Genomic DNA, 22,659 nt, shown 5'->3' on the forward strand with positions numbered 1-22,659 from the left:
TCTCTGGCGGTGCGGCTTTTCTATCGTAGATTAGAAGTGGAAATAGTATTTGGTGAAAACGGTCTGACTCTCTGAGCGAGTGATATCAAAATGTATTGGATGGTGAACTATCACCTTTACGGGGCTTTTATTGAAATTCTTGGGGGCGATCTTGAAAAGAATTCCTTCCTCTCCTTCCAGTCGAGTCATCTGGAAAGTCACGCCTGCGGAATGAGTTCAATGCGGGGGGACGAGGGAACCCTTATAACGTAATTTCGAAGACTGGGATAGAACGTGCGTGAGAGAATGGAAGTTCTTAAAAAGTGATCAACCCGAGGAATATATTTTCTCTTTCCCCGAGATTATTTTGGGATTTCAATTTTCACACTCGAACGACGAGTTTTATTCTCTTTAAAAAAAAATAAAAAATCTTTCGAATTTTATCAACTGAAACAAAGAGAAAGAAAAAAAAAAAACTCTACAATCTGGCATTATTATTGTATCTTTCACTTGGTTCGACTGACATTTCCCAGCCCCGGGATAGTCGATCGGGAAATTCGCATTGTCACCGATTCGCATTGTCGAATTTTCCGAGGCGTAGCCGATAGCCTGCAAAGTAATCGCGTCAGGATGATCAGGTGGAGGGGGAGGGGCAGTTGACCTTACCGGGGATCTGTCTCTTCGGTTAAACCACCGAACAGACCGATGAATGGTCCTTTTTTCGCAAGCCACATACGGGAAAGCTATGCAGAGGTGCCGTACAGCGAAATGGAGTCAGCCAGGAATGACGATGGCTGGATTAGCCTAGAGGCACGTGCTGTGGACACCATTCTCCACTTCGCTTGAGTGCTCGAAAATCACGTTCACGCTGAATTCAGCCAGAAAACAGACTCCGACGATTCACGCATTCTGATTCAGTCACCGTTCTCTCCCTACCTTGAACATTCCCCTTCGGATTCCTCCGTGTTCCCGTGTATTAAAGGACCTCTTCTCTTTCTTTTTTCTCACTCTCTCTCTTTCTTTCTTTCCTTCTCGTCCGCTGAACTCGGTCAAGCGTTCTCGAAGGCGAAACAACTTGTACGAAACTTTCTCACCTGCGAATAATTTAACTGCCGATCGTGAACTTTCCGAGAGAGAGGGCGACATTTTTAGAACGTGAAAACACGACGAAAGGGAAACGTCGGAAGAGCGGTGAGGTCTGCTCGCGAATTCGACGCAAAGTCCAAACGTAAAGTCGCAGTGACGTGACTTTACGCTTTTAAGAATTTTAGAAACACGAAGTTAACGATTCCTTTATTTCTGCGAGGATAATGCAAGCCCGGGGCCAGCCTTGGGTTTAGAATATCTTCGAACTGGAACAGAAAGAGAAAGAGAGAGAGAGAGAGAGAGAGAGAGAGCACAGTTTCTTTGTTGTTACTTGAATTACACTGTTACTCCTCTTTTTTTTCTCTTCCGTCTCATCTTTCCTTTCTCTCCCCTACCCGTTTTATCCTACACTTTCTGAGCTCTACTTTACTTTTCCCTGCGACTCCTTTGTTCATTTCGTAGTAATATTAAGATAATGAGACGAGTTTTCCGGGGGAAAGTCAGATACCAGTTCCCCGAGGAAGGGAATTACACTCCACGGAAATAAAAGTTTAAAGTATTTCAAAGCGTGGATATTTTACACGCGATAATAGAATCTTGAATGAGGTTAAGGTGCGTTGTTGCAGCGCATTAAGTATGAATTATTTCGATTATCTCGGGTGGTATACCCTTTCAATACTCGCCGTACGTACATACGTTCCGTTCTTATTTTCTTCTCGGAATGACATCGGGGAGACTATCGGTTTTCGATGTGCCCCTTGCAAGTTAACAAAATAGCCGACCGTTTCCCGAAATGACTCGAATTTTTCCATAGCGTGTCCACGTTGTACGACAACGGTGACCGAAACGAAAATACTACTGGCAATTTCTATCGTACGGTTGTTTGCCTGCACGTGTAGATCAGGGATCGAAAAAGTTGTGAAAAACTTCTAAACGTGGAACCTTCTCGAAAGATATTCTTACGTTACGTTACGAGATTTTCTCCGAGAGAGAATAAGCGAACAAATCTTATTCGTAAAAATAAGAGTGCCAGACACAGAATAGAACATCGAGTATAAAAATAAAAATTTCTTTGTCGAAGGAACCTTTAATAGCTCGTTCATCAATAATAAAAAGGTTCTCGATGTTCGTGGAAAATACTGACACTGAACACAATTCAACGAATACCGTTCGAATGGACGTTTAATTAAAAAATGGACATTTAATTAAATAACTTGTTCCCATCGGAGCTTTTATTACACAGATTCTCTAAAAATATCTGTTCCGCGAGAACGCTATTGAAAAATAAATTCCCAAAGAGTACGACATTTTTCTCTGACAAAAAACATCCCACGAGAACAGATATATCATCTTACGCGAAATATGTATACAGTGTTTTCTTTCGCAAAACCCTAAGGAAGAACTCTTGATTGATTTCGATCACTGGTAATATATTTATATAAATTAAACCATTTTCGTTGTTTCTTTTGCGCCACAGTTTTGTTAATTTCATGAACACCGTTGCAAAGAGGGATTCTGCGAATCCCTCGTTCAGATTTCTCTCGCGTCTCTCTGTTTCTTCTTACGAAAGTGCCGTTTACGTTCGTGCGTGAACCGTCGTATCCGTTCCCTCTTCATGCGCTCGCGGATGCGACAACGAGTGAACGAGCTAGAAATAGGTTAGGTTATCCTCTCGATAGAGCGTTAAAAATTCATTCGCTCCCTGCAGTCGGTATCAGTTCGCGCAACGCGGCTTTCTTCGTCTTTCGCTTTCGAATACGTACGATTCGCGAGAACTTTTGGATGACAAATTGAAGCCTAGCTTTGACTCGTCACGTATCACGACGATATCGTTCACGTGAAAGCGGAATTTCTGAAAATCGTTCAGCGAGGAAGCGAGAATCGTATTCCACCTCTGTCTTTACCACCGTGCCGATACGCTCTTCGTTCTTTCCCACGCCCCTCGTGACCGACGCCGAGAATCGACGTTTCCCTCTTTCCATTCACGTGCTTCTTTTGCACGTTCCGAGCCGTTTTCTCACGACCCCTTTTGACCATTCGCCGATAATGTTACGATAACGAGTCAATGTGCTCGGCCGCAGGAAACCGTGGTCGCTCTTCCCTCTATATACGTGAGAAATCAAAAACTCCTCCTCGCTCGAGAACACGGGATTTCGCGCTTCGAAACCGAGACCTGCCACGTTCTCGCGTTGAAAATAACCCGAAACAGCCTGCGAATATTTCCCGGAACGACGCTGGCGTTTTCCCAATGGCCGGGGCGATTCGATTATAATTACAAATTATGCATCCGCACTCGAATACCCGGTGATTTTCCATTTAAAAATCCGTAAGAGACACTTCTCGCCTCCGCGCGAAGGTATAATTTCAACTCTTTGCCCTTGGAAACATTTTTCGTGTCGTCAGTAATTTATTTACGAAACGGCGAGTGAAGTGTCGCTTCAATGTGTAAAAGTATACAGGATTGGGAATGATCTGTTTAAGTGGTATTTACCGTGAGATTTCGTCCATTAAAGATGATATCAAATATAGCATATTAATAAATTACAGTATAGTATATAGAAGTTAATGTATTTAGCGTGAGATTTCGTCCATTATATTTCTTTGGTAGGTGACTTTGTTTGAAGCAATCACCGAATATAGCACGTTAATAAATTATACCAAAATAGTATATTAAAGATGATATCAAATATAGCATATTAATAAATTACAGTATAGTATATAGAAGTTAATGTATTTAGCGTGAGATTTCGTCCATTATATTTCTTTGGTAGGTGACTTTGTTTGAAGCAATCACCGAATATAGCACGTTAATAAATTATACCAAAATAGTATATTAAAGATGATATCAAATATAGTATATTAATAAATTACAGTATAGTATATAGAAGTTAATGTATTTAGCGTGAGATTTCGTCCATTATATTTCTTTGGTAGGTGACTTTGTTTGAAGCAATCACCGAATATAGCACGTTCATAAATTATACCAAAATAGTAAATTAAAGATGATATCAAATATAGTATATTAATAAATTACAGTATAGTATATAGAAGTTAATGACACGTCATTTCAATCTTCTGAGAAGTTTCATTCACTTTCATTTTATTGAAAAGTTCAGTTTGCGTGAATTTTTGAATAATAGTTTGATGATGATTATGACTCAAAATTTCTTCTTTTGAAATTTTATTGCTCCTCTTACGTCGTTGTATGATATTACATCATACTTTTCGTTCGTTGTAATTATCAGCAATTATGAAAATTTTTTACAACTTTAGCTGTTAGCTAAATTTAACACGTCAAGTACCGTGATAATAATCTTTTCGTCTCCGCTGACTGACGAAGCAAATTTAGTACAGGTGTATTAAAAATTGAAAGACTTTAAGATTACAGGAGAGAATAATAGCTGAATATTGCTTTTATTAATATTTGTTACAGAATAATAATGCAATACTAATTTTAATTGGTTTTATTGAAACAATTTAGGTTAGGTTAGGCAATCATCACAGAATGTTGTAACTTTCTTAATTACTAATATTTCTTCCCAAAAGTGTTCTATTTTCTTTGTAACAATTTTTCACAAAAAAAATTGTCTAACTTGGTGTCGTACTCTTGGTAAAGATACTCAAAGTACGCGTCAAATATGGTGTTTTCTTGGAGAAGACAGTCGAATGCAAAGGGAAAAAATTTGATGTGAAATCAACGAGGAGAATTTACAATCGTACGATTCAAACTGTTAATTTGAAGGACCAACGATTCCGCGGAAAGGAATGCGCCCGGTTAATGATGTTGTTCACCGCGAAATTAAAAGCGCCAAGGTCGAGGTTGTCGAAACACTTTCGTGTTTACTCGCGTTTCAGTTTCACGCGAGCTCTCGTCCCGGCCTCGAAAGCAGAAGAAGTGTTTGTCGAGTGAGAGCCAGTCGAACCGTAATTTGTTGCGCAATTTGATTAAGAGATTTAATTAATGAAAGTAGTGATTTGTGTGCGTGCGCGTGTGCATCTGGCTCGGAACGAAAATGCCAGGCGCAAACTCTCGTACAGGTAATGCAGTGACATTATACGTTTCTCTGTCGAGCACAGTAGTTTTTACGAATATCATCTACCATCGACGAAGAAATTAGATGAAAAATTCATCAATGGATCACTCGACTTTCGAACTGGTTTTAATTCAAGAGGGGAAATGACACGAACGTACGAAATTGAAATTTGTTCCTTTTATTACAGATAGATAGATAGATAATAAATGTCCTTCGTAGATTGATAGACGGCGGTTTTAATATTTAAAAGCAGTCTGAAATTTTGCAAGGAAAATGAGCTCCCGAAGGCCGAATTTAATTAACTCGCTACTTCAGCGTGCATTAACGAATTTAGCGAGCACTTAATCGCTATTAAATTTCCTGTCACGTCTTGTTCAGCCTAAACAGTGTATGTGTCGATAATATCGGTTATCCTGATCTTGGATACTTCGGCATCAGCTACTGATATTGGACTATTATAAGTAATAGCCTTGGTGATTATCGATGCGTTATCACCAGCCGTTGTAACGTCCAATTACAACGTCCAAAGGACCGAGAAAAAGGAAAAAAAAAAAAATATGGTCGTAATATTTCATTCAGTTGGAATCTGTAAACTTGACAAGAGAGAAATAAAATCTACGTAACGTAGATTGATTTCGTCTCTACGTTGCGTGACGAAATCATCCTCGTAAATAATTGTCCAATTATTTCGCGTAACACTTGCTTCTACAAGTATTAGTCATTGTAATTTATGCAGCGAGTATTTCCAACGGGACCGGAAACGAAAATTCCACTGTCCAACGTTCATTTTTGCCCCGAAGGGGTGGAATTTTAAGCGACGCTCGTCCAGTGGTTTTTCTTTCGCGGCTGCGACTGATACGAATCCCATTTTTCTTGCCTGCCCCTCGCGTTTAATTTCTGCTATTCGTTAAAATCAGTAGGTCAGCACGAGCTTGTGCACCGCTGTTAGCTTGCATTATGCACGACACGCGTCTGCCTCGTCCTGTTTTCACGTGACGTGATCGCTCGACGTCAAAGAGCCAATATAGGGTCGTTAATACCGGTAGTTGCGCGAAAATCCAGCGTCAGATTTCCAGCATAAAATCGTTTCGTCGGTGGTTCGGCATTTTCAAGTTCGGCACTTGGCGCGGTCGAATGAAATTGTCAAGCGTGGAAGGAGGTGCAGGGGAAATCTGTCTGAAAGAGAAAAAGGAAAAGAAAGCAGGAGAAAGAAAGAAAGAGGGGAGAAAAAAGAGTGATGCGTAGTATGGTCGAACGAGGACGAAATGGCGAGCGCGGTGAAATTTTTAGAAAAAAGTCCCGGCTCTCATAAATTTGCCAGCTCGTGTTTTTCGAGCGCGCCAGATTAATTAAACAATCCGCGTAAAATTTAAAACTGTTTGCACGTTGTTGAAGACAAATTAAAAGTGCTCGGGCTCGTTCGTTAATTAAACTAACTTGAATTGAACGGACGACCTCCCAGAGCAGGCCGGTAACGGAAGTTGATCGCGTGCGTCTAAATGAATATATAAAACCAATGAATTTAAATTCGACCGTGCGCGATCCCGGCTAATAAATTACGCGATTCCGCGTGCGCGAGTTTGACCGATTGCTGCCGCGTAACATAACCTTTCTCTGCTGTGTTTTTTTTACCACCGATAAAATCTTGGCTTTGATTGCGAGTTATCGCGCGGTGATGAGTCTTTTATAGTCGAGAGACTTTTAATTCCTTTGTTCTTTGAAAGTGGTAATAAGAAACGTCAAAGCGTAATCCTGAATATTTTGCAATTATAAAAAATACAATCGCGTCGTGTAAATTACGATGTTCTTTATTCATCATCTCGTGTAAGAAGAACAAAAAAAAAAAAAAGAAGAAAAAACAAACAAAGAAAAAAGTGGGAAAAAAGAGAGATACCCGTATCGTGTGCAAACGGGCACGCGTACAAAGGGAATACAACAAAATTTCCACTATTAAATACACCGTGTTCTCCTTCTGTTTCGTTTTCACGTTCAAACAGCTATGATGAAAAATCGCGGACAAGCCATATTTTTCCATCTAAAAAAGAAAAAAGAGGAAAAAAAAAAAAACGGTACAAAGTAAAGACCGAAAGTTTGGATAACAAAGAATCGGGAACAATCGGCCCCCATAATTACACCGTCATTTTTCGATACACGCTAACCTATTCTACACATCGACATCTTCCTCTCTCTCTCGCTCGCTCTTTTCCCCTTTTTTTTTCCCTCTCGTGGGGCGCATTGAATGCATCTGTTCCCAATTTTCAATCTAACGTCGAGACACATGAATATTCCCCGGGTGCTGACAGGCTATTAACAGTTTACATTTTTTTATTTATTTTTTTTTCAACTGTTTGATGGTTTGTATCTGTGTCTTCCAAATTTCGTTCTCCTAATTAAACCGTGAAATTTCGTCGGGCACGTTCACCCGTGCAAATTTGCAGTAAATAATTACAAAGAAATATAGCACACAGATAAAACAAACGTGCACGTTCGAAGAGCAATTATTTGCGCTGCAGTTGTCGGCTTGCACTAAAAAAAGAGGAAAAAGAGAAAAAAAGAAAAGAGAAACAAAAATGTTTTATTTATAATTTCAAATTTCATCGGAACATGTTTGCAATTAAATCGCTGCATTGTTCCCTCCTCGCTTGAATGACGAAGACACGGCTACGCAGTGCGGCGAACAATAGACAAAATATTATGTACATTTCGTTGCATTTTATCTCACGTTTTCGGATTTTATAAATTGCGCGGGATTCGTCCGCTTTTGCTGAAAGCACGGACGCGAAATCGTTGCATAAAAGCGTAAGTTGAAATCTTTATTTGAAAAACGTGAATTTAATGATCGCCGCGCCGCCGATTCGTAACGACATTACATATTTTCCTTTCCTTCTTCTTCTTCTTCTTCTTCTTCTTCTTCTGCTTCCTCCTCCCTTTCATTTTTCTCCTTCTCTTTTCTTTCTTTTCCCCTTCGGTCCGCAACCAGATGCAGCGTTTTCGCCTGAATTTATCAAGTATAATAGTCGAATAAAGTTCGTATCTTTCGGTAAACCCTGTATTTCGAATTACGCGCTTCAGTAATCGTCAATCGATTTGCTATTCGTGTCCAATCGCTGTACGGACCAGAACTGTCGTAGTTGCGCTTTCGACCAGGGAATAATATTCAGACATTCTAGGTCATGAATTCGCGATCGTTTTCCCAGTCTCTGACATCTCTTCTTTCTCTTCTTTCTTCTTTTCTTCTTTTTTTTTTTTTTTTACGAACGCACTCTCGGATCCGGTCGACATTTCTCGTCCTCGCTCTGAAAAAATAACGAACTGTCTAACGCGGAGAGAGAGAGTATTTTCGATGCTTCGTTCAACGGTGTGTTCATCGATCGTTACCGAATTAAAACCAAATTTAGAATTCCTATTTTCACGCTGCTTTGACCTTTCACCACCCCCTCGCCCCCCGATAATTAATTATTACGACTTTGAAAAGATCTCAACGTTCCATCTGTAAAACTAGCTCCGACCACGCTGATTAATTGACACTGGGATATTAATATTAATATTACTTTCGTTTTGCCTCTCTCGCCGTTATGGAAATTTCCGCGGGATAATTCATCGGGAACCGGTCGATTGCGCATTCAGTATGCCGAGGATCGTTCCGAGGGTCCATTAGTTAGCTCGAAATTTGCCTCTGTTTAAGACTCGAAAGTCTTGCAAGATGTTTCTCAGCCCTTTACATTAATGTACGAAGACACAGAATTGCTCAGAGTGGTGGCACGGGGAAGGCTTCCGTTCGGCAAAGCAAAGCAATCAAAGTAATTGGCAATTTTCTCTGAAGTCGATCCTTTTCGATCCGGCGGGAGGGAGGAGGAGGCATTTCACGGTCAGCGTCCTTCCGTTTCCTCTCTTTCGACGGCAGAAATCGTGTATTTAAACAGCAACTAATGGACCGTTTATTGACCGAAACGCTCTTCGTTCGTTCGATCGTCCCGCAAATTCGATTATCGTTCTTCTTCTCTTTCGTTGTCGGTAATTCTCCTCCGCCCCACGGTGTAACAATTAATTCGATAAGCGTTTGTCAATACATAACGCTGGATGAGCGTTTGTCGGCAAAACATATTTCCCGACAAATAAAGTTCCACTCGAAGAAGGTTAGCTTCCACCGTTTCGCGGAAATACGCGCGAGCCATCGATCTAACCATCGTAACGTTTTTTTACGTCGGCAACGCGCTGAAAATTTATTTTCAAATTCGATTCTTTCTCCTTTCAATTCTGGCTGACGTGTTTTGATTAATTAAATCGCGGCTCGATCGAGGAAAGCAGGAGAAGAAAAAAAAAAAAAAAATTAGCAATTTCATTTTATCGAGCCGAAGGCGAGGAAGTTTATTCTTCTCGTCTAATTTCTCAGCTGCTTGTCCTCGTAGACCTCTCGTGTCCTCTCTCTCTCTCTCTCTTGTTGTTGGCCTGTCTCTCCGAAGCAGTCGGTGTAAGTAACGCCTCGATGCCTCAGAATGTATCAAGCCCTCGAGTACTTACAGGGAGTAAAGTAATTGGCAATTTTCTCTTAAATCGCTGACCCATCCTCAAAGAACCGGCGCCGCTGTCCGCGGTTAAGTGAATAATAGACCACTTACCGATAAACTTGTCACGTATTAGACGCTTTGAAACGATGGGGAAACGATAATTAAAGCCGGATTCCTTTATTCGATATAAACTTCGACGCCCCGAACCTTTTTTTTACACGCTTACCCGGTAACTTTTTAATTATTTCGCAAAATTACTCGCGAGGCAAGCTACTGGCCCGGGGAACATTTTTGTAATCGTATTTCTTAACACGCAGGTGATCGAGAAATTTCACCAACACCGATAGAGTTCTTCCCTCTGTAAATTTAATAATTTTCATGGACTTTTCCCTTTTCTCCAAATTTTTTTCTTAATTTCGCTTTATCTAGTTTCTTTCTTATTTATAATTCTATTCAGTTTACAATGTTTTGTCTAGTTTCTTTCTTATTTATTTCAATTTTACTTTATTCAGTTTCTTTCTTGTCGTGTACGATAATTTCCTTTGGTTTCACTTTGCCAACGACGGAAACGTGGACGACTGTATCTCTCAGACTGGGCAAAAACAAAGAAATCAATAATTTGTAATTATTGCTCAGAACGTTTATCGTTGTCGTTCGTGCCAAACTAGGTTAATTGATAAAGTGGTGAATATTGTAAACTGAAAATCCCCGAATCTCGTTCTTCTCTCGGTAATTTTTAAAAGTAAAATTGTAAAAAATATAATTTTGTTGCTCAGAAGAGTCAATAGCACGTAGAATGTATGCATCGTGTATTTTTTGAGATTTCATCCACACCAAGTGAAAATTAAACTTGCTACAATATTATTATAATAATAATTCAATTAAATTAACACACAGTACGGAAAATCAACGGGAAAGAAATATAAAGGGGAAAAAGAAGCTCGAAGAGAGTTATTTAGAAAAATAATTTAATTTTGCAACACTTGCGCAGAGAGAATTCCCTCTTAATAAGGGAAATACGTCGTTTCTTTCGATCTGTTGCGATCTGTAATCCGTCCACCTTTCTTCTTCTTCATGCCCTTTTCTTCGTTGACCATTTCTTTCACTAGTCGCTCCACTTTTATCACCCGTGTATATACGTGGACCCGTGTAATTCGCGGTAATCCCTGCGCAACGCCCGATAACCTTAAGTGTGCAAAACGAATGGAACGTAACCCTTTTCGTATAAATAGTCGTAATTATTCGCAGCTTTCTCGGAAACGCGTAAACTACGTTTCTCTGCACGAAGAGAAAGGAAGAGAGAGAGAGAGAAAAAACTCGACGTTCGACAAGAATTGTTGCCCCGATGTACAGAGCGTTTCAGAAAAAAAGAATGGGGGGTTAGCTTCGCCTTCTGCTATACACGTTTCTCGGAAGGTGACATGAAAGCTGCAACAACTATTAGTGTAAAAGATGCAAGCGATCGATATATAATAAAAGGCTAGCGCCAGTTCCTCGGAAACCATTTCGAACAAATCAATATCTGTAGCCAGGCACAGAAACGGCCTCGCATCATTGAATCTATCGTTTAGTCGATTCGACACGGGTCAACCCCGATTTTTCCCGTTCCGCTGAACATACTGGATATTTAAGAACATCTGTTGCACGTCATACCCTCCCCTCTTCTGATGGAACGTTAACGACGAAGGACGTTTCGCTTCTTTCGAGTTGCGCGAGATTTAGATTTTTGAGAATACAAATACAAAAAAAGTGAAATCGTCGCGTCCTTTCTTTTTTTTTCTTTTTTTTTTTTTGAGAAATAATTGGAAAGGAAAGAGACACTGTCTATTTAAAGAGACACGCAAGCAGGAATGCATTTAAAGCGCCGAATTTCGAGCGAAAGAGAAACGAACGCCGAAAGCAACCTTCGATTTGACTTGCGACGCGACGCGACGCGACGCGACACGACGGTCTAGTCACGATTCGATCACTGTTGAAATGTCATTCGCTAGACTGAAACGTGACTGGAACGTGAACACACTGCCGTACCTTGCCGGAATCAGTGAACGCTAAACAGTGATTGAACTTTGGCTTTTACTACCCAATTAATGTAAATGAAACCCTGTCACAATGTAACAGACTTTCCAGTCGGGGCACACACAAGGTCCAATGTGATCCGACCTAACCGTAATCTGATCCGTTCGAATAATTTATCACAAGTAATTTGCGAAATTTTCGTTCGAATTCCCTATTGGTAATTTTTAATTTGAAACCTTTCCCGCGTGATCCAGATAAAATCCTCAGGAGTTCTTTATTTCAGTATCGCGAAACGCGATCCGATTTTTCTCTTTGTTCGCGGTACTGCTGCGTTTTTTCGAAAGTGTATAAACATTACCGTACCTGTATAGTGCTTCGTTCGACGAACAATCGCAGATATTGCTCTCGGTTGTCGGCTGTTTCAAACGGAACCGAAGTACTCGAACGTCGCTCGAATTGTTTTTCGAAAATTGCACTCGTATCGCGGTTCTCAAATGAAGAAGAAGTTGAAACATTTTGCTCGCCACTAATCGTCTGTTGTGTTTTTGTTTGATTTCAGGGACTACTACTATGACAGGTGAGTGCGAATCGCATCGGAGACGTAAAATTTTATCCCCGAATCTCTCGGCTCGCATGTACGGTTTGCAGCGATCGGGTACGTAAAGTGAAATTTCAACCCCACCCCACTAGGAGCAACTTTTTCAGTTTTAAATCGTCGACTGACTACTGGTACTGGCTTGAATCAACTCGCGTATTCGGCGAGAGTAGCGTGTATACTCTCTGTGTCAAAAGATGTTGAATAATTGGAGAAATAATGAAGCGTTGCCGTTTCAGAGAAAACAGAAATTTCCAAATCTGTGGGCGTCCGTGTGTGCGTGAGCGCAATTTTGAAAAGCAGGCATATAATTTGCCGTCGATGGTGGAATTATAACTACCAGACCGTAAATCATAATTATTATCTCCGCCGGTTGCCCGAAAATGTTTTACTTCTGCCTCGCGTGCGCGCGATACGCCAGCCAAGAGAGGAATATCAGCAACAATATTGAAGTTTATTAATTTATTTTTGCGTATCGTTTTGCGTCGATGCGCCAGCGAATTTATTACCTTCTGGCGTCGATTAAACTCGCAACTGCGAATTCCACAGCTCTCGGACTGTGCGACACTTTGTTTCAAATTTTCCACCGCGATAATCAATATCAAACGCGTGTACTTTTTAATTCGTGCGGCCGGGGACCTTTTGTGTCGGCGGAGGAAAAAATACCGGAGGAATTCGCGCAACGCTCTAGATCGCGGATCGTTCTATAATCAACGTTAATTAGCGGGCTGATTTAATTCGACCGCCGAAATGCTCAGCCGCCGAGGAACGGTTGAACCGTGAACGAGTAATAAATTTTATTCGTAAATACGATTAAGATTAAAATATCGATGCGTACGCGTGCGTGCACGGTTCGTTTCCGCCTGCTCTTTCCATATTTTCGAGACTCGCCTGCGTTAACGGGTTCGCCAGCGCAAAGCTGAGGAAGAAAATCGCATTCGAATGGGTACGGGGAAGATTTAAATCCCGGGCGAGATCTCGCTCGTGTATCGTCGTCAAAGCAACTTTCCAGGCTGTCCATTTAAAAGCTTCCGGCGAAATTCTTAAAAGCGCCGAGAGCCACTACTTTCTAATACCGAAATACTGCGACTTTACCCCCATCGTGTGACGTGTGCGCGCTTCCTCGTGCAGCTAGAACGCATAAGGTGTCTTCTCGATCCGTACAAGACGCACAGCAGTTTTTTAAGCCGAGGCGTGAAAGGTAAAATTCGATTAAATATATATATATATATGAAACAGGCGTGTCCGTGTTGTATAATCGAAATAAGAATTTTCTTACTTGAATAACTTTAATTTACGAATGTTCGTAATGTCTCTATTTTCTTTTCCACCGTCTGAAGCAAAAAATAAAATTTTTGGACAAACATCTTGAAAATATTGGCCACTACCTATATATCAAAAACAAGTTCAGTGTTCTCATATTTTTTCAAATTAATGTAAATATATTATTTGTATAAATGTAATATATATATATTTTTTTTATCAATGTTTTGTTTCATCATATCTAAACAATATTGTACTGAAAAAGAAATATGTAAGCTATTTTCGTTGGCCAATGAGGCCCCAGAGGATCGAAAGGTTCGACACCGAACGAAAGGTGACGTAAAACATTTGAAAATCAAAATTATTGTGAAACATTTTCCCCGGACAGAGGGCGCGTATTAGCATCTGAGAGAATCTTCAATGTTTATCGTGCGTCGATTGTTCTTTCGCGACAAATTACGAAAGGCCCCGCCTCCTTGAATAGGTGGCAAACGAAGCGTGCAGGGTTAATTAGTTGGCAAGCAAACGCCAACGACGACAGGATACATTAACACTTAATTACTCGTCGAGTACATGCAATCATTCTTTTTTTTTCTCTCTCTCTCTCTCTTTCTCTTTCTCTCTTCTCACCCTCGAGGTATTTCTCCAATTAATCGCTTGCTCGGTCGCTCAAGAAGCGAACAAGGACCGGGCTTGATTGAATGGAGAGAACTTAAAGAGGCAATGCACGTGCGATTATCAAAGCGCGGCACACGCCAACGTTATTATGCTCACGTGACCGTAGATAATAATTATTAAAGCCCGACCGCGGTACTTGTTTCTCTGTCCTTCTTGCTTCCTACGTACGGTTAATAACCATGGCGGCAGATCGGCCGGAACGGGGCATTTTTGCCCCATTTGTTTGCACCCTCGCGCGCAACCGAGTCCCCGTGTATTTACAATTTAGCATAACTCGCTCGCGACGTAGCTCAAGAGCAGAGAAAGTCTAAGGGGAATATTCTTCTATATATACTTCGTTATTCGATTTATTATCGTTCGAAAAAGATTTCCATCGCCCCAGCAATCTCTCTCTCTCTCTCTCTCTCTCTCTCTCTCTCCGAGACCGCCGAGAATTCAATCGAGTGACCGGCATTTACCGGTAACTTTTACACGTGCGTACCCCGAAAATCGTTTTCAAACTCTCCGCGAAACATAATCACTCTCATGGTACTCTGTTCGCTGTCTGTACACGGTTCGAAGCGTGGAAATTTTCTCGTGAACTTTCGTCGGTCGCAGTCTCGACCAAAACCGAGATCGATTCCAAAGCGGAGCGTTGTTTCAACGAACGAAGGCGACGCGAGAGAAGGGGGCGATGCGTGGAAACGAATGTAATTCCGTCCGCTTCACGCGCTTCGTAATTTCCACCCAATAACGGTGGCGCGAGCGATCTGTCGCGTTCTTTCACCGCGAAGAGCGAGAGAGAGAGAGAGAGACAGAGAGAGAGAGAAAGAGAAAGAGAGGAACACGAAGGTCTGGAGATTCGAAGGAAAGGGGTGGCACGGTGGTGGTGGTGGCCCGGTCCTTTTGCTTTAATTGTTGCGATTCAGAGACAGTTCGTGACCGGCCTGGAGAAAGAGCGATGCGACGCGCGGCGCGAAAGCGGAATACGCCGGCCCCGAATAAAAGTCATAAGCTCAGGTGAGGCCGTTGCCGGGCAGCCGCGTGGAACGGAATTACAACCGTGAGCCGTGGCGTATGAGAGAGAAAGAGAGAGAGAGAGAGAGAGAGAGAGAGAGAGAGAAACATGCACGGTCCGGGGGTGGCCTTTTCTTTCGGGCAAACACAACGATAAACCACGTGACGTTGCTTCTCTCGTTGCTTTATTAATTCTTCTGGCGCAACGGCGGGTTACTACAAGCCCCCGCCCGAGTTTCTCTCTCGTTTCTTTTTAGAAAACCCGAGCCAGAGAGCGGTGTTTTCCGACGGACTTTATATTCCATCCTTGCGCCCTGCTTTAAATATGCAACGTGCGCCGCGCCATAGAAAACACACGCTCGCGCTGTAACGCACACGGCGTAAAGGGGGCGGAGGGGGGGGGGCGGAGGAGACCATCCCCCGGAATCGCCACAAGCGACACGCGGTACAAGCCGCGAGCAACATTGTTCACCAGCTAAAAAGGAATTGATTGCTTTTGATATTTTTTTCTTTTTTTCCTCTTTTTTTTCTTTTTTTTTTTTTTTTTTCGTTTTTCNCCCCTCGTTCGTTGTTGCATCGCGTTTCGTTTCGTTCTCTTCTCCCACTGTTCTCTTCTCTATTTTTCCGAATTCACTTTTGCACCCGGCTGTTTTTTCCTGGCCAACCGGGTGTATCTGCGGCCAATTTCCGGGTAACTTTTTTCTGTTTCTTTTTTTTTTTTTTTTTTTTTTCCCGGCGAAACGCTGAAACGTTGTTGTGTGTCATGTTTTGTGTCATGCGGACTGTCGCGAGCTTGCACGTTTAAACAACGCGCGGTTTAAAGACAGCCCGCTGGAACGGAAACACTTTCGGGAGGTTCTGCTTTCGATTAACTTTCTTGCTTGTCATCGGTTCCTCGTCCTCCGCCTCCTTCTCTGTTCTTCGTTTCTCGAAACGCGTCCGCGGCGATTCGCGGCCAGGAAATTGTATTTGGGAATCACTTGGGCGTTTAGTTGCTCTTCCACGTTGCTGTTCCAGTTTCGTAAGTTTCGCCAGATACCCATTACACTCTTGGTCGGACGATCGTGGAAATTACACACCCGGAAAATGGCCCGACCTTATCTGTAAATAACAGGAGCGATGGCTTTTTTTTCTTTTCGTCGAAAATAGCTCCCTGCAATCGTTCGAATTCGAACTACGCCGGTGAACTCGAGACTCCGCGGTGCTTTGCAAAGTCCAACGGAATTGCCGCGTTTCGACTTGGCGAAATTAAGCGTTTCACGAGTTTACCTTCTCGCGTGTATCGCCGCGTGCAAAAATAGTCATTTTAGTTTAAAACTACTATCGGGAGGGTCGCAGGCTTTCGTAAAAGTCGTGCTTGGCTGAAAGCAAAGTTAAAAGCGCCATTAAAAGCAATCTATGAATTGCTGTCCGGTCTAATGATTAGAGACTGAGAAGTATCCTGTCGCACTGTTCACACACACACACACACACACACACACGCATGTATAAATTTTGTGCGCATTTTATTTTTTGCCGATCGATAATATGTATAAAAAGAAAGGGAACACAGGCGTACAGGGGAGGAATAGAAAAAAGCCGAGCCAATATTCGAAGCGAGTAGTTTTATTTATTAAACCATTCCCGTGTAAACCGAACCCGCTGGACCAGGTTGTTTCTTTTCAGTAATAAAGTTCGTTCTTCGCAAACGCGTGCTCGTCGAACAGTCACATACTCATGAAAAAAATTGTGACGTTCAATTTATTGCCAGAAGTTCGCCGCAAATTGCCACCGTTTCTGTTATGAAAGCTCGCCCCGCTTTCTTTGACAAGGCTGTTAAACAATCAACAAGAATTTTTATAAACCAACGCGGCGCGGCTGCGACGAAATTGGTTTTTTTCAACAAAGTGCAAGTGATTCGCATCGATACGATCGTTTCGAAAGCGGAAAACAGAGAACACGGACGTCGCCGGTTTCATAATCGTCGAGACGTAAAATGGTCGCGTCAAGTTGCTCGATTAATTAACCCCTTCAACTCGATTTGTTCCACTTGTTATTTTTGCTAAATTGAATAAATATAAATTAATCTGCAACGGCAAAATCCAATGTTTCTTATTATTTTTATTACCATTTGCTTTTTGTTATTGTTATCGTTGTTATTATTATTATTATTATTATTGCATAATAATATTATGTGTTTTATTGGCATTATTATATATTTATTTATTTATATTGTTATTTATTTATTTATTATATATATATACATTTATTATCATTTGTGTTTTTTGTTATTGTTATTGTCATTATTATCATTATTATTGTATAAAATATTATGTGTTTTATCGGAATTATTATATATTTATTTATTTATACTATTATTTATTTATTATATATATATTATATATTAATATATTATTTATTTATTTATTATTTTATTGTTATTATTATATAACTTATTTTTCATAACTTTCAAAAATGTGACAATTTTTAAAACCACCATTTTCAAATTCACCGTCACTGTCCTGCGTATCTTCTCAGTTTCATTTTACCACGAAAAATTACTGTAATTATATAACACTCGGAAACAAACTGTTCAATACCGAAGAGAACACAGGTTATTTATCATCTGTGTGTTGATAAACTTGCAAAATCTAGCAAATAATTATTACCGATCGAAACGTCAAAGGTCACGCGGAGTTTTACAGTAAATCGCGTGACATACGAGTACAAAGGATTAATTATAATCGATTGGGCGAGATCACGCAACGTGTTATTTTTATTTACCGGCCGCGTATGGAGGATAAACGCGGGTTTATTCGACCTCGGCTTAAAATATCGCCGGCCCGGAGTAATTTCATAATGGAATTAAGAGCTACGTCCCTGCTTTGCGATTCAGGCCGTTTTACGGAAAACTATTGTATCGAGAAATTATGCGCCGAGAATGGCGCTGAATATTCGAACGAGGGGGGTTGGAATTATCGTCGTGCGTTTCGCTTTGTCCTTCTCTTTGGTCGAATTTTTCCAGTTGTTCCGTCGCAGGCGAGGATAAAAAGCGTTGTTTATGCCTGCGAAATTCTTCTGCCTCCGTATTGCTTTGTGCGGGACTCTTCTCTCTCTCTCTCTCTCTCTCTCTCTTTTCTTTCTTTGTATTTCCAGAGAAATCGTTGTATAATCCTCTGAACTGAAAATGAAATTCACGCCAAGGTGAACTTGCTTAATGATCATTAACATTGATCATTTTCCTCTTTTTTTCTCCATGAAATTTCAATCTCTTTGTTACCACAAAATGATTGTTTCCGCTTTTCATTACGAACGATTCGTTCGCTTGTTCAGCGGCATTCTCTCAAACAAATAATCGCACCTCCCGCGTCGCGATCGATCGAGGAAATCCGGGTGTCTTTCCGGCATCGATTAAATTTGACGTTTCTGTCAGGTGACACTTAATTTGACAGAGGTTAGATAGACATCTGAAATCCATGCACTTAATGTATGTCGATGGGGATCAAGCTTATAGGCCAGGGTGCTGTTAGGGGTCGCGATGCATCGTGTCCAGTTAAGCCTCCTAGTCACAAAGCGATGTCTTGAGGGACGAATGTCCCTAATTAACCTGACACCCTTCGGCGTATGTGTGCACGCCAGCCAGCCGCTGCACGGTTATACACCTATAGCCAATTTAATTTGTAATTAATCTTCCGGCTTCGAGGCAGAGAAAATTCACAAGAGGGTCATTTACTTAATTGCTCGTCGTTAATACGCGATAGAGATCTCAGATGCACGTTCGTCTCGTTTTAACGTTTCGCACGTTTGATTAAACTTCTTGTTTTCCACTTGTCCACTTCTTTGGGAAACTTTGATCCATTAACTTCGGAGAATGGTATATTTGGGACGCTCGTGACAATTTTAAATACGTACTTTGACGTATTTTTAAAGTATAACAGTACGAGCTGCAAATAGATCGAACCAAGTTTATTTAGAAAGCATTTGAAAGCACTGTCGTTGAAATTAAAATCACTTGCGCAGGATCCATTAAAATTCAAGACCTCAGGCTTCGTGAGAGCCAGTGAAGTTATTCTTTTACGAAAGTGGCCTTTGAAAAGATTATGTTTCAAATTGTAAGTTGATTTAATTTCGATTTTCTATTATCGTCGCGACGTGAATATCGACTAGATTTCGCTCTCGTTTCGTCGACGTTTTATCGACGGTTTTTGTTACGAGAGATTTTTACGATCCATTACGATAATGATCGTGGATTAAGTAATTAAATTACTAGCGATATCGATGCACCGTGAAAAGCGAAATTGGGAACAATAAGCTTGCGATATAAATCTCTGTTGCGCGAGAGTACGAAATAGAGGTTAATCGTAGCTGTGAAACGATACCCTGAGGGATGAATATTCCTGATTAACTCGATATCCTTTCTTGCGCATACACCAGGGTATTACACCTAACGTTACATCCAATTTGTAGTAAAATTGCAGGTCATACATGAAACGCTGCCAACAAAATCCCTCCTTCAGATTTAATTAACACGTTTAACGTTCATCGATGATACCCGCGAATCATTTTCTCGTAAATCAACGTGTACTCTCGTCCTCGATCGAGGATGATCGAGTTTCACAAAAATCACAAGTCACATCTTTCGACTAAAACGAAAGGGAAATTGGCACAAGATTCGTTGGCAAGATCTTTCATTCGTAATAAATAAAAATCAATGTTCGAAGAAGAGATGTTTCGACGAATGTTTTATTTCACCCCTCGACGAGACCGAGACCGAGACCGAGACCGAGACCGAGACCGAGGATCTCGAGTCGTTTGTCGAGAGGACAGACGAGAAATTAGGGAATCCGGGAGAGGAAAGCAGCAACGTTGTTACGGTACGTGAAATTCGCTGGACGCACGTACGAGGGCAGTATTAATTCGTGAAAAGTTGGTTAAGCTTTTCCGTTCTCTTTCTCCGAGGGGGTGGGTGGGGTGGGTGGCTGCGATACGTAATTAGAAAGGACGAACTCTCGCCCTGGTCCACGCCTCTTTCGCCTCCGCCCGCAACACCGGGGATTGTCTTGCAGTAATTTGCATTGGTTTAACAGCCAGTTTCAAACTACTTGGCGTTACGTTGCACGCCTATCGTCTAATTTGTAGCGGCCAGCGTGCATGCATATCTACACAGCGAGCCGCCCCAGGCGACGAGCAAAAAGCCTCGTCGTTCTTCAGCGGCAGCTTGGTTTCTTTGTCGAGCCTTTAGACGAGCGGATTTCGCCAACCGTCCTTTGACAGGATGCACGTTCACCGTTCACTAATTATCGCTGTGTCGGCTGTGTGATTTTTGTCAGCCAGCGATTCCTCTGGCTCGTTTTTCTTTTTTCTTTTCTCTTTTTTTTTTTTTTTTTTTTTTTTTTTTTTNTTTTTTTTTTTTTTTTTTTAGATTTAAAGATTCAGGTCGGTTCAACGAAGATTGCGTAACATTTATGCAGCGTTACGCAAACACATCGGCTTCATCTTTGTCGCGCGCGATGTTCCAGCGGTCGACTGACCTTTTGTGCGGTAACCCGTCGCGGTTTCAGAAATAATGGCGTATTTTTAGGTACCAATGAGGTGTGACGTCACAGGGGAGGGAAATGTCATTTACGCGGTGTGCATGAAACGTTCATCGAGTTTCTCGCATCAGAAACGGGTTGAAACGACTCGGAGAAGTCAAATCTGAGAATCAAGTCAATGTACGGCGAAGCATGGCGACACAACGAAACGATGAAATGGCGAAATTTATAATTTGTACAATACTCTCCTCTGATCTGAACCCTTTGACATACGGCGATCTACACCAAGAATGGCGAAATTTTTCGTTAGGCGTGCATTTCCGAGAAAGTATATTCCAATAATCGAAACACTGAATTCCACTACATTAAACCAATATTATTTATTCATTCGTATTCTGCATTGAATTGCTGGTGCACACACTAAAAATTTAACATTAGCATTAAGCTTTTTATAACAATCGTCATGGAGATTTATAAATAATCGTAAGGGATATATATAACAGTCGCTAAGGAGATAAACACACAGTCGTTGTCAAGTAATTAAGAAGGAGAGTTTGAGCATAGAGAGTACTTAAGTTAATCCGTTGTAATCTACATTGTATAAGAATATGTATTTTGTTGCATACATCTTGTTTAATATACGTTCTAAAAATTAAGCACGTAGTTACTCTTTCTCTTTGTAGCGCCAAGTTATCAAACAATTGCATCGTATCTACGAAATATGAATATACACAACGTGAATCGTTTGCTGTGTACTTTTTCCGATCATTTTATTATTCCAAGTTTTCATTTTAAGGATTTAATAAGATATAACTGTAAAATAAACATATTTATATAATATATGACTAACGGAATATATAATTGTTGAATTGGCATTCACTTACGTCTAGTTCAAATGAGATTTGCTGGATTTATGATCGATAAAATTTTCCGGGCCTCTCGTGTCAGCCGGTCAAAGTAGGTTAAGTTCCTACAGTATCGTAAGAACAATTTTTTTTTTAAGCGCCTCTAGGCGCCAACAAAAGTAGTCAAAGGGTTAAAGGTTAAAAGGAGACGAAAATTGCAGCTGAAGTGTAATTTAATTTTCATCGACTTTGCGGAACAAAGAATTCCCTTTCGAGTAATGATACAACATCCAAACGCAACATATACAGGGTGTTTCCTGTAACGTGACGCACGATTTTTCTCCTACTTACAGCCATCTGACAAAAAAAAAAAAAAGTTTAGAAGAAAAGTTGAACGGTACAAGGTGTACAGTAGGTATCAATAAAAAAATTTCGAAAACTCTTTGTTTTCATAGCTAAATCAAGGTCCTTTTGGATGAAACAAATAGGAGCACATAATTTTTTTTCCACCGTATTGTAGAGAACATCGAGACGAATTCAAAACAGATATTACATGATATTTTTATTAACATGTTACTCCATTTACAGTCGTAATAGAAAAGTTTTCGAAATTTCTTTTATTGATACCTACTGTACACCTTGTACCGTTCAACTTTTCTTCTAAACTTTTTTTTGTTTCTGTCAGATGGCTGTAAGTAGAAAAAAAAAAAAAAGAAAATCGTGCGTCGCGTTACAAGAAACACCCTGTATATCGTTCGACGTTGTATCCCCAATGGCGTTTCTTCCTTTTTATTCATTCTTTCGAGTTCTAACGAAAATCGGGCAGCGCGCGTGCGCAGATAATCCAAGGGATTGGCCGGGAAGGCCTACTCGAGCAATCAAATAAGGAATCTCAATCCTGAAAACGGGATATAAGAACGGCGAGATTTCACGATAATTCCTTCCATCGTTCCGCGGTGGAAACTTGCTGAGCACTCTTTAATTGCTCGTAGAAATCCGTGGCATGGCGGTAGGAGGGGAGGGGGAGCCGAAACTATCACACGCCGGTGAAAAGTTTCCTCGTGAAAGGAAATGAGATGGGAAAAGGTAGGCGTGTATAATGCTCGCGGCGGTTTCCTCTCTCGGATTCTTTGTCCAACGCGCGGC

The 22,659-nt window shown here is 41.0% G+C and overlaps 1 protein-coding gene across 1 annotated transcript in view; it reads left to right on the forward strand.

The window, feature by feature from the left end:
• Window positions 1–22,659, forward strand: part of LOC122531899 — a 122,444-nt gene that overhangs the window by 79,843 nt on the left and 19,942 nt on the right. The window contains exon 4 of the mRNA XM_043660181.1: window positions 12,183–12,200. Coding sequence (XP_043516116.1) covers window positions 12,183–12,200 — 18 coding nt within the window. The remainder of the gene's footprint in view (window positions 1–12,182; window positions 12,201–22,659) is intronic.

Source organism: Frieseomelitta varia, unplaced genomic scaffold (assembly GCF_011392965.1).
Source record: "Frieseomelitta varia isolate USP_RPSP 00005682 unplaced genomic scaffold, Fvar_1.2 scaffold_425, whole genome shotgun sequence".
Classification (NCBI taxonomy): Eukaryota; Metazoa; Arthropoda; class Insecta; order Hymenoptera; family Apidae; genus Frieseomelitta; species Frieseomelitta varia.